The sequence below is a fragment of the Canis lupus genome, chromosome 8, assembly GCF_011100685.1.
Source record: "Canis lupus familiaris isolate Mischka breed German Shepherd chromosome 8, alternate assembly UU_Cfam_GSD_1.0, whole genome shotgun sequence".
Lineage (NCBI taxonomy): Eukaryota > Metazoa > Chordata > Mammalia > Carnivora > Canidae > Canis > Canis lupus.
The window spans coordinates 71,256,603-71,271,315 of NC_049229.1; the positions used below are offsets into that span (position 1 = coordinate 71,256,603).

The 14,713-nt window shown below is 47.9% G+C and overlaps 1 protein-coding gene across 3 annotated transcripts in view; it reads right to left on the bottom strand.

Moving 5' to 3' along the window:
• Positions 1-14,713, bottom strand: part of CDC42BPB (CDC42 binding protein kinase beta) — a 105,356-nt gene that overhangs the window by 40,988 nt on the left and 49,655 nt on the right. For all 3 annotated transcript variants that reach the window (XR_005363808.1, XM_038545799.1, XM_038545798.1), the window contains exons 4-7: positions 12,241-12,336; positions 7,537-7,685; positions 3,119-3,212; positions 1,000-1,200 (exon numbers count right to left, since the gene is read on the bottom strand). Coding sequence is in view for 2 of the 3 variants with exons in the window: in XM_038545799.1 (XP_038401727.1) it covers positions 1,000-1,200; positions 3,119-3,212; positions 7,537-7,685; positions 12,241-12,336 (540 nt within the window). In the remaining variant the exon portion in view is untranslated. The remainder of the gene's footprint in view (positions 1-999; positions 1,201-3,118; positions 3,213-7,536; positions 7,686-12,240; positions 12,337-14,713) is intronic.

A 14,713-nucleotide genomic window follows, 5' to 3' on the forward strand; every position in this document is an offset into this window, starting at 1 on the left:
ACCTCTGTGATCTAGAAACAAGGACGGCAGGAGCACCATGTCACAGGGCTGCATGACAATCAAGTAAGTAGGCACAAAGAAAGCACCAGACCAGGCCCCACAGGGAGCTCAAGCTCAGCACCCACAGCAATTTATAGTTCACTGAGGCCCGTTCTGTACTTTGATAGGGTTTATCACTAAGAAGTGGAGGCAGTGATTTCCACCACCTACCCTCTGCACCTTTGTGTTGTCTGACCATTTTATGGGAAGTGTATATTCATTTACAAGTGAAAACATTTATTTCTACTTTGGGAAAAGTATTTTTTACAAACATGGCCTGCTCTGATTTGAGTTAAATGGAAAATCCCCCCACCATTTCAGGGTTAATCTGCTCCCCACTCAAATAGTTAGTGGGGGACAGGGCTGAGGACAGGTCAGTGGAGAGGGCCATCCTTGGGAGGTGTGGAAGGATGCTGAGAGCATGCTGGCAGAGGGAGGAGGCGGTGTGAGGAAGAAACACGTGACCAAGAGAAACAGATGAGAGAAACATGAGGTGGAAGAGCAAATGGTATGAGGAATAGAGGGGAGGCGGTGGGAGCGGGGGGAAGGTCAGAGTGAAAACCGCACAGCTGGAAAGGGAAATGGAACAGGATCTGGGAGGCGGAGGGACGCTGCCACAGAGGGGCGTGTGGCCCAGTCCTGACAACTGAGGAATCCAGAGCCATAGGTGGAACTGCCCAACTGCTCCTCACCCCCTGTTGCCCCAAGGCCATGCAGTCAGCACGGATGCCTGCTTCTCCTGGGCCCTGACCCCACCATGCAGCTCTCCTCCCCTTACACCTGCACCTCCTATGTCGGCAGCCTGTGTGGACTCCACCCCCTAACTCCCTCTGCTCCTGTCTGGTGGTCAGCAGCCCCCTCCAGCCCTATCATCTCTTCCCCGAAGATGCTAACAGCTTCCTAGAGGCCCTCCCACCTCCAGGCCTCGAACCAACAGGACATGGAAATGCGGCGTCTTACTTCATGGTTCATGATCTTTCCATAGGTCTCCACAAGCGACTCTGCGTAGAACGGCGTTTCTCCGTACAGCATCTCATACATGCAGACGCCCAGAGACCACCAGTCACACTCGGGGCCATACTTGCCCATGCCGTCCTCCATCGCCTGTAGAATCTCTGGCGAGATGTAGTCAGGAGTGCCCACGGCCACGGAGGATTGAACCTTAGGGGAGAGGGCAGTGTTGGAGGGAAACCCTGGGGGTAGCGCTAATGCCAAATTCCTAACTACTTTCTCTAAAATCAGAACAAATAAGGAAATAATCACGAAATAAAACTGATACATGATCACAATTAAAAAACCTAGTCAAAATTTAATGCAAATAATTGTTCTCCTGTAGCACCAAACATTGGGCAGTTTCCAGAACACATGAGAATTGTCTCGCATGCCTGGTCTCTCCACGCCCAAATGCCCACCTCAGCCCCCTAATGGCACTGCAATCCCCAAAGGGTGGCATTTCCCACATGCTCTGTCATTATTGCCCAAAGTGTGGTCCAGGGGCCACGTGGTGTTCAGACCGGTCCTTCTCAACCTACGTGTGCACATAGGCCACTGGGGCTCTCATTAAACAAATTCTAGCTCCCAGGGATGCTAATAAGGCTGCTCACTCAGAGCCTACCCTTAATCTCCCAGATGGGAACATTTGGAAGTAGGTCCAGGCACTAGCTGGGTGCTGAGGAATTCCCCAGATGGGGAACCAGAAGGCTAAGACTCCCCCCAAAGGGAAAGAATAGTCCCTCAGCTACTGATGTTAGCAGGAACAGGCCTCAACACAGTGACATGTCTACAGAAAGCTATGGCCAGAGAGGGCAGCGATCACCACAGAGAAACCAAGAGGGAGTAGGTCATCTGAAAAATCAGACTGGTCTTGAAGCACATGGAGAACAGAGTCCAAAAGACTGAGGGTCTGTCCCATGAAGGCCAGACTCTCCCTTGGGTCGTGACAGAGGACAGGGCCATGCGGCATAAGCAGCACCCCAAGTCAGGCTGAGTCACATGACCAAAGTCACTTCTCTGCAGCTCGGCTGTAGGATTTTGTAGTGGGCAGTGGGCAGATTGGAACATGAGGTGGTAACACAGGAGGAGTTTCCTCACGTGCAAGTGAGAAAGGTAACCAACATTCTAGAGCTCAGTCCAAGGCCACTGGTCTTGTCATCAAAGACTGGATTTGAGGATAGCACCAATATATCAACTCATCAATAGGTGGATAAATAGGGCAGCCCGGGTGGCTCAGCAGTTTAGCTCTACCTTCAGCCTAGGGTGTGATCCTGGAGACCCAGGATCAAGTCCCACATTGGGCTCCACATCGGGCTCCCTGCATGGAGCCTGCTTCTCTCTCTGCCTGTGTCTCTGTCTCTGTCTCTCTCCCTCTCCCTCTCTCTCTCTCTCTCTCATGAATAAATAAAATCTTAAAAAAAAAAATAGATGGAGAAATAAGAGACCAGCTTGGTGGAAAGAGAGTAAAGCCTTGCATCAAGGACCTCTGCTTCTAGATCTAACACACCCACGGAGAGAAAACCCTGACAAGAAGTTACTTGCCTGCAGACAGAAATGGGGGGGTGAGGGGGCAGTCACAGTGAACCTGACCAGCCTGCACCGGAGTTTTGAGCAGTGATGTGATTTTAGCTGCCTAGCCATGCAAGGAACCCTGACAGCCCCCTAGCTGAAAAGGTATATACATTACTTTTATAAACACAGAAAGCAAAAAAGATGTTTTAGACTTAAGTAGAACATTTCAACTCTCTCTTAAATCGATTTATCTTTTTTTTTTTTTTTAAAGATTTATTTATTTATTTATGATAGAGAGAGAAAGAGAGAGAGAGAGGCAGAGACACAGGAGGAGGGAGAAGCAGGCTCCATGCCGGGAGCCCGACGTGGGATTCGATCCCGGGTCTCCAGGATCGTGCCCTGGGCCAAAGGCAGGCGCTAAACCGCTGAGCCACCCAGGGATCCCTCGATTTATCTTTTTAAATTCACATTCAAACCTTGGTTTCTTAACTGGATCTCAAGGTGAAATTTTAAGTCCTTTCTAATTACAAGCAATACCCCAAATCAAACAGAAAATCTCCAACAAAATACCTACAGTTCCATCGTCATTCATCTTCAAACATGATCCAAAGTCAGCCAGACGGATATGACCATTCACGTCCAAAAGGACATTGTCAGGCTTGATGTCTCTGTTAGTAAAATAAAAAAATCAATTAACCATTTCCACGCTACACATTAGGGAGGTCAAAGCCCTTAACTAGCAGTATACCAGCTGAGCAAATGCAATGTCATTTCAGGATAGCCATGACAATCTCAGGAAAATGTCTCCCCGTAATGCTTTGCTTGGGTATGAATGGTGGTCAGCACCACTACCACTCACTCCTAGCATGAGCTAATTCCCAATCGGGTGACACGCCACTCTTGTTCCCACCACATTGCTGACAAGGTTTCCTGAGTGTCTCCTTTGTGCCAGGGGCTACACTCGACCCCAGGCCTACGACAGTAACCAGCACGCCAAACTGAAATAAACAGAAACAGGAGAGAAAAAAAAAAACAAAACAAACCCTCAATGAGTCAGGAAAATACAAACTAACAACAGAACCAGACAAAAACAGGAAGAAACAAAGAGTTGACTTAACTCTGGAAGAAACAGAAAAAAAAATCAAAATCTTACCAGATATCATGACTAAATTATAAGGTGCCCAAAGGAAAACAAGTTCAAATAAAGATGTGATGAAAGGCATTAAAGAAAGAGAGGGAAAGATCTAGAAGAATAAAAGGGAGACAAAGCAGTGTAAAGAGTCAGATGGAGGGCAGTTGGAGTGAAGTGGAAGACAGGCTAAGAAGACCCAAAATATAATTAACCGGAGTTCCCAAAGAAATTGAAACAATAAAACATAACTAATACTTGGAACTACAATCTGAGAGAACTTCACAGAAGTAAAAAAAAGGGCCTGTATTTACAGACTGATGGGCCCATCACATGAAAAATTTCCCAATGTCCTATTTTTTTTTGGAACCAGACAGGTTGATACAGAAGGCCACATGGATCAGTTACTGCATAAGGACAACCAGGAAAACCCTAAGCAGAAAGCAGGGGTCTGATGGGGCAACTAGGCCTCCACGGGCTCAGCATCCATGATTAAAGCAGCATGGCTCTGGTGCAGACAGACAACAGGACAGAACAGAATGTCCAAAACCAGACCAACTGTACAAGGAGTGAGTACACGATGAGGATGTTCTCAATCCACTGGGGCAGAGAGACACATGAATAAGTAAGCAGCTCTTGGGAGCACAGGAAGGCCTCTTCAGGACCGAATCAGAGCCCTTCCTCAGGAGGTGCTGCAGAACTGCCCCAACCACCTGCTCCCCACCCTGGCTCTCCATCTTGGTCAGGTTTCCTCTGCGCTATCCTGCATCTCTTCCACGCAGCTCCTTGTTCTAGTTTTTCCTCTGCCAAGACCGTTTTTGTTCTCTGAATATTCCTTTTCATAAAACCACAGCACTCTTCTTTCATTCGGAAGCCATGCTGTCTGTTCTCTCCAACGACCTGCCTTTCTACATCTGTGACTCTTCGTTCCTGCCTTTGCTGGGATCCAGGGCTGACCTCTCAGGAAGCCTGGGTGCCAAGCTCCCTGCTCCTGGTTGCCCACTGCTTCCCCTGCCACAAAGCTGGGCCGCAGCTGTTCTGCTGCAGCAGAAGCCCAGCCAGGGGGGTGGGGGGTGGGGTGCACAGCCTGAGGTCACCACAGCCCATGTGCAAGCACAGAAGAGGGCCCAGGGCTATGGCACAGGGCCCGGATCATGTCTGTTAAATGCAGCAGAGCTGGGACGCCTGGGTGGCTCAGTGGTTGAGTGTCTGCCTTCGGCTCAGGGCGTGATCCCGGAGTCCCAGGATCGAGTCCCACATCGGGTTCCCTGCAGGGAGCCTGCTTCTCCCTCTGCCTATGTCTCTGCCTTTCTGTGTCTCTCATGAATAAAAAAATAAATAAAATTCTTTAAAAATATAAATAAATGCAGCCGTGCTATCACTCGTGTGGACAGAGCCCACTTATTTCTGGCCCTACCAAAAGCAGTTCCAACCCCCTTACACCATGTCCACGCCTGGGGTGGGGTGGGACTGACTTTCTACACAACCTGACTTTGAACTTTCTACCAAAAATGCAAAGCCTTCTGGTTTCAGCCTGGGTCATTCAAGCGCTAAGTCTGAATTCTGAGTATTGGATGGGGGTGGTGCTAGCTACGTATTTAATTCTCCTACTATGCCTGGAGGCCAAACAACAGAGTGAAGCTTCTACATAGCCAATTAAGAAAATAAAGAGAAAGCTTTCTAATTAGGGAAAACAGGGAAAGAATAAACTGTTAATAAGTTGGTCAGATTAATTTCCCTGGAGATCAGTGACAAATGCAAAGACATTTATCTCTGGTAGGAGTTGGGCACAGTCTGTCAGAAAGGTAGAACATAAAATCACAGGTTGAAAACAACTACAATGATCGGTTTAGCAGGCACAACGATACTCAGGGATCCATGGAAAAAAAGAGAAAATCCCTTGTCCCAAACCCCATCGCCCTAAAAAAAGCAACAGTGATTTGGGGGCAGCTCCCTCTGCTTACTCTGTGACACATGGGACCTGCAGCTTGATGCCTGGGGAGGACTTGTGGCTGAAGGCAAGCTGTCCCACACCCCTGCACCTTGGCTTCCCTGCCGAACAGTGAGGTAACACTCATGGCAAGACTGGAAGGGCTGTTCTCCTCAAACTGGGTCCATGGCTACTACTCCTGGAGCAGGAGCTGCGTCTGCTGAGGAAAATCTCCTGACAGGGGCAGAGGCCGGGCCCCAGGCAGGACAGCAGCCGAGCATGCTGCAACGCCACAGGAGTATGGTGGCCTGAGCCTCCCAAAGAGGGAGAGTCACACCCTCCCAGTCCTGAGAGAAGGTGATTTCCAATCTAAAATTCCATACCAGCGCATCCATCAGTCACACATGTGGATGGGATTAAGACACCAATCTCAAAAAAATGATCTCAGGAGCCTCCTTTTCCAGAAACTACAGAGAATATCTGCTACTGAATCGAAAGAATGAACCAAGAAAGGAAGATGTGTGACTCAAAACAAGGGATCTGACCCCAGGGAGATGGGAAGGGAACCTGCCCAGGGGCAAGAGCTCTCAGAATGAGGGCAGAGCACTAGACTCAGGAGCACCCAGGGCCGAAGGGAACAGGAAAAAAGGCAGAGGCAGCTCCAAGAAAAATAGGACTGGGGCTACCTGCTATGTCTGTGTATGCACAGCTTTATAATTTGGTCACGGTGTTTGGAGATCATTAGCTGGCTGCCACTGAAAAGTATGCTTATGAAAAACCAGGTCTGGGGATCCCTAGGTGGCTCAGCGGTTTGGCACCTGCCTTTGGCCTAGGGCGTGATCCTGGAGTCCCAGGATGGAGTCCCACGTCGGGCTCCCTGCATGGAGCCTGCTTCAACCTCTGCCTATGTCTCTGTCTCTCTCTCTGTCTCTCATGAATAAATAAATAAAATCTTAAAGAAAAAACAAACAAACTGGGCTGCTATTAACGCTGGAAGAGATAGTTTATGCAGGTGTAAATACTGTAACTGCAAGGCTCATCTGTAATATTTACACAGGCACTGTAACATGAACAGCAAACGCCAATTTAACCAAAAGTTACCGATTATGGACTGGGATGACATGGGAGGAGAGGAAGGAGAGCGTGTGTGGGAGAGAGGGCTGGGAGAGAGACTGCTGTAAAGAGGAAATCCCCATTTTAATAGATGTGATCTAATCTCCCTCCTCTGCAAAAAAGAACAGCAAGAGAGACCTGTTATTTAGAAATATAAGGTCAATACCAGAAGGAACAGTTTAAAAAGTTGACAAGCTACTGGTGGCCAGTGGAATCCGGGCAAAAGGCAGGAGACTTGTGTACAACTATCTGACTTTGCTAAAAATGAAACAAAACAACAACCCCCTGCCAGACTGATTTCGTGGCCTTAAACAACAGGAAGAGGCAGACGCAGCACCCTCACAGGGGAGCAAGAGACCCAGACCACAGGAGGCACCCAGCCACACTGACCCCTCCCTGAGAGCCAGTCACATTCGTGTGCAGGCTCCCGTGGTGTGAGCCCACCTCCTCTGCTTCATTTTCCTCTGTGTTTTGTTGGGGGGCCATGGAATAGGGAAGGCGTTCTGAGAAAGCAGAAATAGGGAATCATGAGCTAGAGGGTGGGTGGGCATCCCAGGGAGAAGGAACAGCAAGGGAGAGGGTCAGCCAATGTCAGGTAAATAGCAAAGGTGGCTTCAGGTGGCTGACACTCGAGCATCATAATTGTCACAGTAAGGCCAAGATCTCCTGGTGCCAGGCACTGGGGCAGCTCAAAGTGAGGACCTGCTAACTGCACAATCTCTCTGGGTGGCCTGCAACCTGGGGTCTGTGACACAGAAAACTCTGAAAGGGTGTTTTAACACATTAAATGCAGTTTCTGTAAAATGTTAGAGGTGATTACCTGTGTACGTAGTGAAGCTGATGGATGGAATCAATGGCCAACACCATTTCACCAATGTAGAATCTTGCCATATCTTCTGGAAGCTTGTCTTCAAATTTACTGAGCAGGGTCAGTAAATCACCACCCACGTAGTAATCCATGACTAAGTACTACAAATTGGGAAGAGATGGGAGAAAACAGAGTATTTAGTCAGCACTAAGCCTGAAAACTAAAGGCCAAACTTCCACCATGGAAGTTTCTGGCTCTTTACGTCTAATCCATGGCTTGCTCCTATGTCATCCAAGATTTCCCTTTGATGTATCATAATACTGCTGTACTTTCAAGTTAGGCATTTGGCAGAGAACAAATTTCAATAGATGGTATGTTTAATCAACGGAAAAAGTGACCAAACGGTCTGGTGCTGGAGAAGGCACAATAAAAACTAGAGACTGAGGGATGCCTGGGTAACTCAGTGGTTAAGCCATCTGCCTTTGGCTCAGGGCGTGATCCTGGGGTCCTGGGATGGAGTCCTGCATCGGGCCCCCACTGGGGGCCTGCTTCTCCCTCTGCTTATGTCTCTGTCTCTCTCTGTGTGTCTCTCATGAAGAAATAAATAAAATCTTTAAAAAAAAAAAAAAGCTAGAGACCCAAAGAAGAGACACGTTTAGTGATCTATCAAGTTCTACTGGGTTTAAAATAATTCTCCAGGCCCTTACATCACAGGAAGAAGACACCAGACCAGAGGAGGAAGGTGAGTTATCTAAAACCACATGAAACTAGCAGCTCTTATTAGAAAGGCAATCCCATGAACAAGCTGAAAGGGTGCTATTTTTGAGTACATTCCCACGAAAAATCAGAACATCTACTGCTTATGTAGCAATTAAAGTACAAAAGAAAAAGGCCCAGGTGCCAGGTGTCCCTCCGTTGGGAGCCAGCTCGTCCCAGGGCTGGAGGTACAGGGTGGCCTTCTGTCAGAGGACAGCCTCTTGGTGTAGCACCCTGAATGCTCTGATGCCTGATGGGAGTGTCTAGGTCAGGGAGGTCCAGGATGGGTAAGGCCATCACAGCTAGAGTCAGGGTGGCAGCTGCCCCACACACTGCTGGGGCTACCAAGTCCCTGGGACTGCTGGAGAAGCAGGCAGGCCTAACCTCAGAGGAATCATTTCCCTGAAGCCACTTTCCTTCGAGGAGAGAGATGCTCTGGTCTGAGTAGTTAACTAACCAACAGAGGGGAAATACTACTTCCTTGTTTATTGACCCAGAGAAACAATCACTTCATATTTACTAAGAACCTACCAAAAATACAAGCTTCCACTCAGTGAGCAACTACTATGTTCTGTGCTTTCAGGCTCTGATTTACGCCTGTAATCTCTGTGAATGTCCACTGCAGTCCTGCACAATCCCATTTTACAGGTGAAGTGAGGCCTGAGGATACACCCAAAGTCACCCAGCCAGCAAGTGACACAGCTAGGATCTGAACACAGGCAAGTGGATCTTTAGACCCACAATGCTAAAGACAGCCCTCAGTGCCTCATAAGAGAGGAGAGTAGGCACCATGCTGTTGGGCTCATCTGACAGAGGAGCCTTCACTCTAGGCCCTGCTCTCAAAAGCACTTGTACTGACAACCCTCCCATCCCGCCTCACAAACAGCTCTCAGGACTCACCCCCCGCCCGATCTCACAGCACTGTAGCACTGTTGCCTACCTGTCCAAGGGTAGGAGTTCTGTGTAATTACATCCCCCCTCACTCACACCTGCAACAGCTCCTGTTTCACGGAAGACCCTGGATAGCACTCACAGAGCTAGTGCTTTCCCCTGTTCACTCACTCATTTGCTCATTCACTCTCAGCCATGAGCCCTCTAAGGCAAGGGGTGCTCCTCCACAGAGCTGACATCAAGGGGATAAACAGAGACTATAAGTAAGCATGCGTATAGTCACAATAATTTCAGAGACCACTAACCACAGAAGAAGCAAGGAGTGGGGGTGAGGCCAGGCCCCACTCTAAGGGCTAGGAAGCTGCAATCTGATTTACTTTACAAGTCTTCACTGATTGCCCAGGAAGAGGAGACTAGAGAATGAAGGCCAAGAGCAGAAGAGGGGCTGGGAGGCCTGGGGGTCCAGGCAGGAGGTGAGGCTGACAGGCACTGTGGAGGGCAGAGAGGATGGAGTAGATATCATAGATACATGGAGGCAAAGACCAGAGCACCTGCTGACAGACACGCACGGGGTGAGGGGAGACTAGGTGAATGAACAGCCAAACTCTGCAGCCTCTAAAGAAAGCAGGAGGAATAAGTCAAGCACCACCTCTAGCTGAATCTCAACGGTTTCCAGGTCTACCTAGAAATCTAAAAAGAAAAAGAAAAATATAGTACAGTAGCCTATGTGATTGATAGGCTCCTGGAAAACGAATCTGTAAGAAAAGTAAACTGTAAGAGCTTCTAAAGCAGACACGTAGACATTTGTTTTTGGAATAAGAACTAAACCAATTCTTTCCTCTGCCATGTAACACAGGATTCTAAGTAAGCCAATGCCCTTCTAGTTACGGGTGAAACAGGTTTAATGTTTATGACAGGCCAAGTTTGGATACCTACTATAGAAATTATAACACGACCTGGCACTGCAAGGGAGCCCAACGAATCCACATGACGAGGGACACCTAGCACAGCTTGCCTGGCCTGCTTCACAAGCCCCACAAAAGTGCTAACTGCCACCATCCCAGAGAGGAGGAACTTGCTCAAACGCACCATTTGGGGGCAGCAGAGACAGCAGCCAGATCCTGGTTGACCAACCTCAGTATGAGGACCCAAAAAGCCCCAAAACCCTGCCCTCCTTTCTCCTTAGTTTCTACTGCACATCCATTTGTGCAACTCCACACACTCCAGAAGATGGCTTCTCAGCTGGAATTCCTAACTGACTGTCTTCGGTCAGAATAAGCCTGGCAATATCTAACATTTCAGACTGCAACATGCTATGCTGATCTCAGGAAGGCATGTTGCTTTCCTTCTGTACAGACCCACATAGCCTAGACTGCTCGGAAGCTTCATTCAAATCGGAAATGAGCTGGAGCCAGTCCCCTCTGGGGGGGGGGGGGGGGGGCTATGTGGAGAGGGCCCCAGGGCATCAGGACTCTGCGGTCTGTGGGGAAGGACACCGAGCACCACTTCCTGCCACAGCCCCAGGCTGCGGTCCTTGCTCAGCCCCTGCATCTGTGTGACAACCCTGGGCAAATGACTTCATCCCTTCTGCTCCAGATGTCTCATTTAAAAGGTAGTGACAACCATGAAGGTCTAAGCTAGGGGGCCCTGGGAGGACGTACTGAGGTGACCCACGTGCCTTTGCTCAGTAAACATGACGGCACCCTCTCTAGAAACAAGTATATATATTAAAAAAAATTTTTTTTTAATTTTAGAGAGAGAGACAGTGAAGACACACACATGCCTGGGGGATGGGAGGGGTGGAGAGCAGAGGAAGAGGGAGAACATCCCAAGCAGACTCTACACCGAGCGCAGAGGCTGACCCGGAGATCAGGACTGAGTGAAAGCAAGAGTCAGCCGTTCAACCAAATGAGCCACTCAGATGTCCCTATTTTAAATTCTAAATAAAGAGTATAACAAATCTAAAGGACTTTTCTGATGTTTGAAATAGATTGTTCTTAAGATGACTAAGAGAGACCCTTCGTTGCTTGTAAGGTTTGCTGTAGGAAATGGATCACTTTAGTGAAGATAAGCTCAGGGAGACAGGGGTCCCTGCCCTGAGGCTGTGCTGACCCTTGAAGCCCCTGTGGCCACTGCTGGAGCCGAGCGGGTGTGGGCCGGAGGAGTGAGGCAGAGACCAACTTCTCAGAGGTCTGGGCTTGCCCTGACACCCAGAGATCCATGTAAGGATATTTTTAGTTTTAGGCAAAACTAGAGCCACTCTTGGAATTCAAAGTGCCCGAGACCAAATGTTTAGTTTCCCTTCACTTGTGAGCTCTTGTCTCATGTCTGCTTTAACAGGTCTCTACACTCATATCCAGTATACCTGTGAATCACACGATGGGCTGGGTCAAGAGTAAAAGTAAGGCCAGCTCAAGTCAGAAGAAATGGATGACAAGAGTCCCCCAAACACCCACACCAGCAGGCCCCAGGAAGCCCAGCTCATTCACCCGGGCAGACTGCAAACCAGTGCAGTATACTAGGCCTGCTGTCAAGCAGCAGAGGTGGACCACTTGCTTGGCATTAAAAGCTGAGCCACTGTAATAAGCCCCACAGCACCCTCTTGTTCCTATATATAACTCAAGGTGGAAAATGTTTTACAGCTCCAGCTTTTTTTTTTTTTTTAAGATTTTTTTTTTATTTATCTATTCATGAGAAACAGAGAGGCAGAGACACAGGCAGAGGGAGAAGCAGGCTCCCTGCGGGGAGCCCAATGTGGGACTCCATCCCAGGACCCTGGGATCACACCCTGAGCCAAAGGGAGACGCTCAACCACTGAGCCACCCAGGCGTCCCTACTCCCAGCTTATTTAAGTGTAATGAATCCAGTGACCAAAATAATCAGGTTATCTAGTGATTAGAAAAAAAAAGTATACAATCTCACTAGTCTTTTTTTTTTTTTTTTTTTTCACTAGTCTTTTTTTTTTAATTCCAAATGTCTTACTCATTTTTTAGGAAGAGCACAAGGGAATCAACAACTTCAGCCACCCGCCATCGGATAGAGCCTCAGTTCCTGGAGACCCAAACATACCAGGTAATTTTCATCTTGAAAGGCGTAGTGCAGTGTAGTGATCCACTGGCAGTCACCATTCACCAGCACATCACGTTCTTCTCGGAAACAGGCGGTCTGTAAAGAATGAGGGGGAGGGTCAGTCTGTGTCCATCTAAGGAGTACAGTCCTGAATAGCGGGGACCCTGTTGTGTGACAGAGGCTCTGGAGACAGTGTCCCCTGCCTTCCAGGCCATAGGAAATCCGGCCTCCCTCCCCCTTCATCTCCCCTAAGGCGGCTCTCACCTGTTCCTCAGTCTTCATCTACACCAGCTGAGTGGCCACGCGCTTCCCTGTTCTTTCCCAGTCCTGCCCACATGGGTGCCAAACTCCAGAAAACTCCTGCCTAGTGATGGGCCTCACCCCCCTGCCCTCCTGCACAAGTCCGCTGCTGCAGCCAGCATGGGACATTCCTCCCGGCTCAAGGGGGCCTCCAATCCCTCCCAACCAGCACTGTCTGACCTCTCTTGATGGCCTGTGGCATGGCCACCCTGTGTCTGCCCCTCTCTGCCACAGACCTACGGTTTAGCAACCATGTGGCTGGCAGGAAAGGGCACATGTGTGCTTACTGAATATCTGAGCAGTGAGATGGGATTACTTGAAGCATACGGATGCCAAGAAGACCTACCGCCAGTCTCACGTGAGGAAAAAGGCTATCTTTTAGGCTGTCATGGTTGATTTAAGAGCTGTATGACACAAGTGGCCCTGTATTTAAAATGCCTGGGTGCTCTGGCATAATTTATAATAAAACATTCTCCTTATTGAGCACCTAATATTTTAACTCCTTATATTTGAAACTTGCAAAACTTAACAAAAATAAGAGTGGCGCTGCTCTGCAGGGCACTGGAGAATCCTACCTGTTCTTTCAGGAAACTCACAGTGACCTTTAGAATTTTTTTTCCTGTAAGTTTTCTGTTCTAGACCTGTTTTTTAAAGTTTTTCTTTCAAAAAGAAATGACTGAAGTAGATGTGCCCTGATTCTACTAATTAAAAGCAGATAAAATAACTTGAACGGCCAGCAATCAGCCTACGATGTCCAGATGTGCAGAGACCAGTGGTTCTGAAGCCCCTGTGGCCCCTCAGCCAGCAGCCACCCAGACCACAGGGCCTGGAGCAGGGATGCTCCATCTTCTCAAGCATCTATCTATCCACATTTAGAATGAAAGCCATTCTTAAACAGGATCACCAGCATAGTGACCCACAGACAGGAAATATATGTATCATTCAGCAGTTTTGTTTTGTTTTGAGAGCAAACTTTCAGTACTTTATTTATGAGCAAAACAGATGAGCTTTAAAAAGCTCAGCATGATCCACAAGTTACGAATTCACATGGCTTTGCCAACTTCTTTACTGCCTCCTTTTGACTTCATGCTTTTTAAAGATTTTTAGAAATTAATATAAAATTTAACGTTCAAAATAACCTTACTCAGGGGGATCCCTGGGTGGCTCAGTGGTTTAGCACCAGCCTTTGGCCCAGGGCGTGATCCTGGGGTCCCGGGATCAAGTCCCACATCGGGCTCCCTGCATGGAGCCTGCTTCTCCCTCTGCCTATGTCTCTGCCTCTCTCTCTCTCTCTCTGTCTTTCATGAATAAATAAATAAATAAAATCTTTTAAAAAAATAACCTTACTCAATAATAAAAAGATAAATTACTTTAACCAGCTTTTTATATCAATATTGTTTTTATACATATCACATACACATCTATCCTATTACATATATTCTGAGATAATCATAGTAATTAGAAGATATTCTTGGGCTTTTCTGAGTCTGTCGATTAGGATGTCTGTAACCAGATTTAAATTTCATAATTCTATAATTTTTAAATGTACATAGCATGACATCTGGGCAAATACTAACTTTTTTTTTTTTTAAGATTTTATGTATTTATTCATGAGAGACACAGAGAGAAAGAGAGGCAGAGAGGCAGAAATACAAGCATAGGGAGAAGCAGGCCCCATGCAGGGAGCCTGACGTGGGACTCGATCCCAGGGCTCCAGGATCAGGCCCTGGGCTGAAGGCGGCGCTAAACCGCTGAGCCTCCCGGGCTGCCCACTAATTTGTATGATAAGGTGAGAGTCTCCTCTCTTCTTAATCTTGGGACTTTTATAAATTAAAAAATTTAAACAGACACACACATCCCCACCCCAGCTCCGGAGGTTAACATTATAACAAGTCATATTAAATATGCTCAGCTATCTTCTTTCATAAATCAATCACTCCTATAAAAATATAAACTTGAATGAATTTGCATATATTCCCCCAAACACTTTTTCTTTCCCCAAACTTTTATGTAACACCAGCTACTTTGTTCCCCACAAAGAGTCACTTGGACAACGTTCCTGTGATGACCAGAGCACCACTGGTGCCACGAAGAAGGGCTGCGGGGATGGAGGCAGGTTGAAGCGCCAGATGAGGAAGACAAGGTGAGGGACGGGACAGAGACCAGCGGGGCC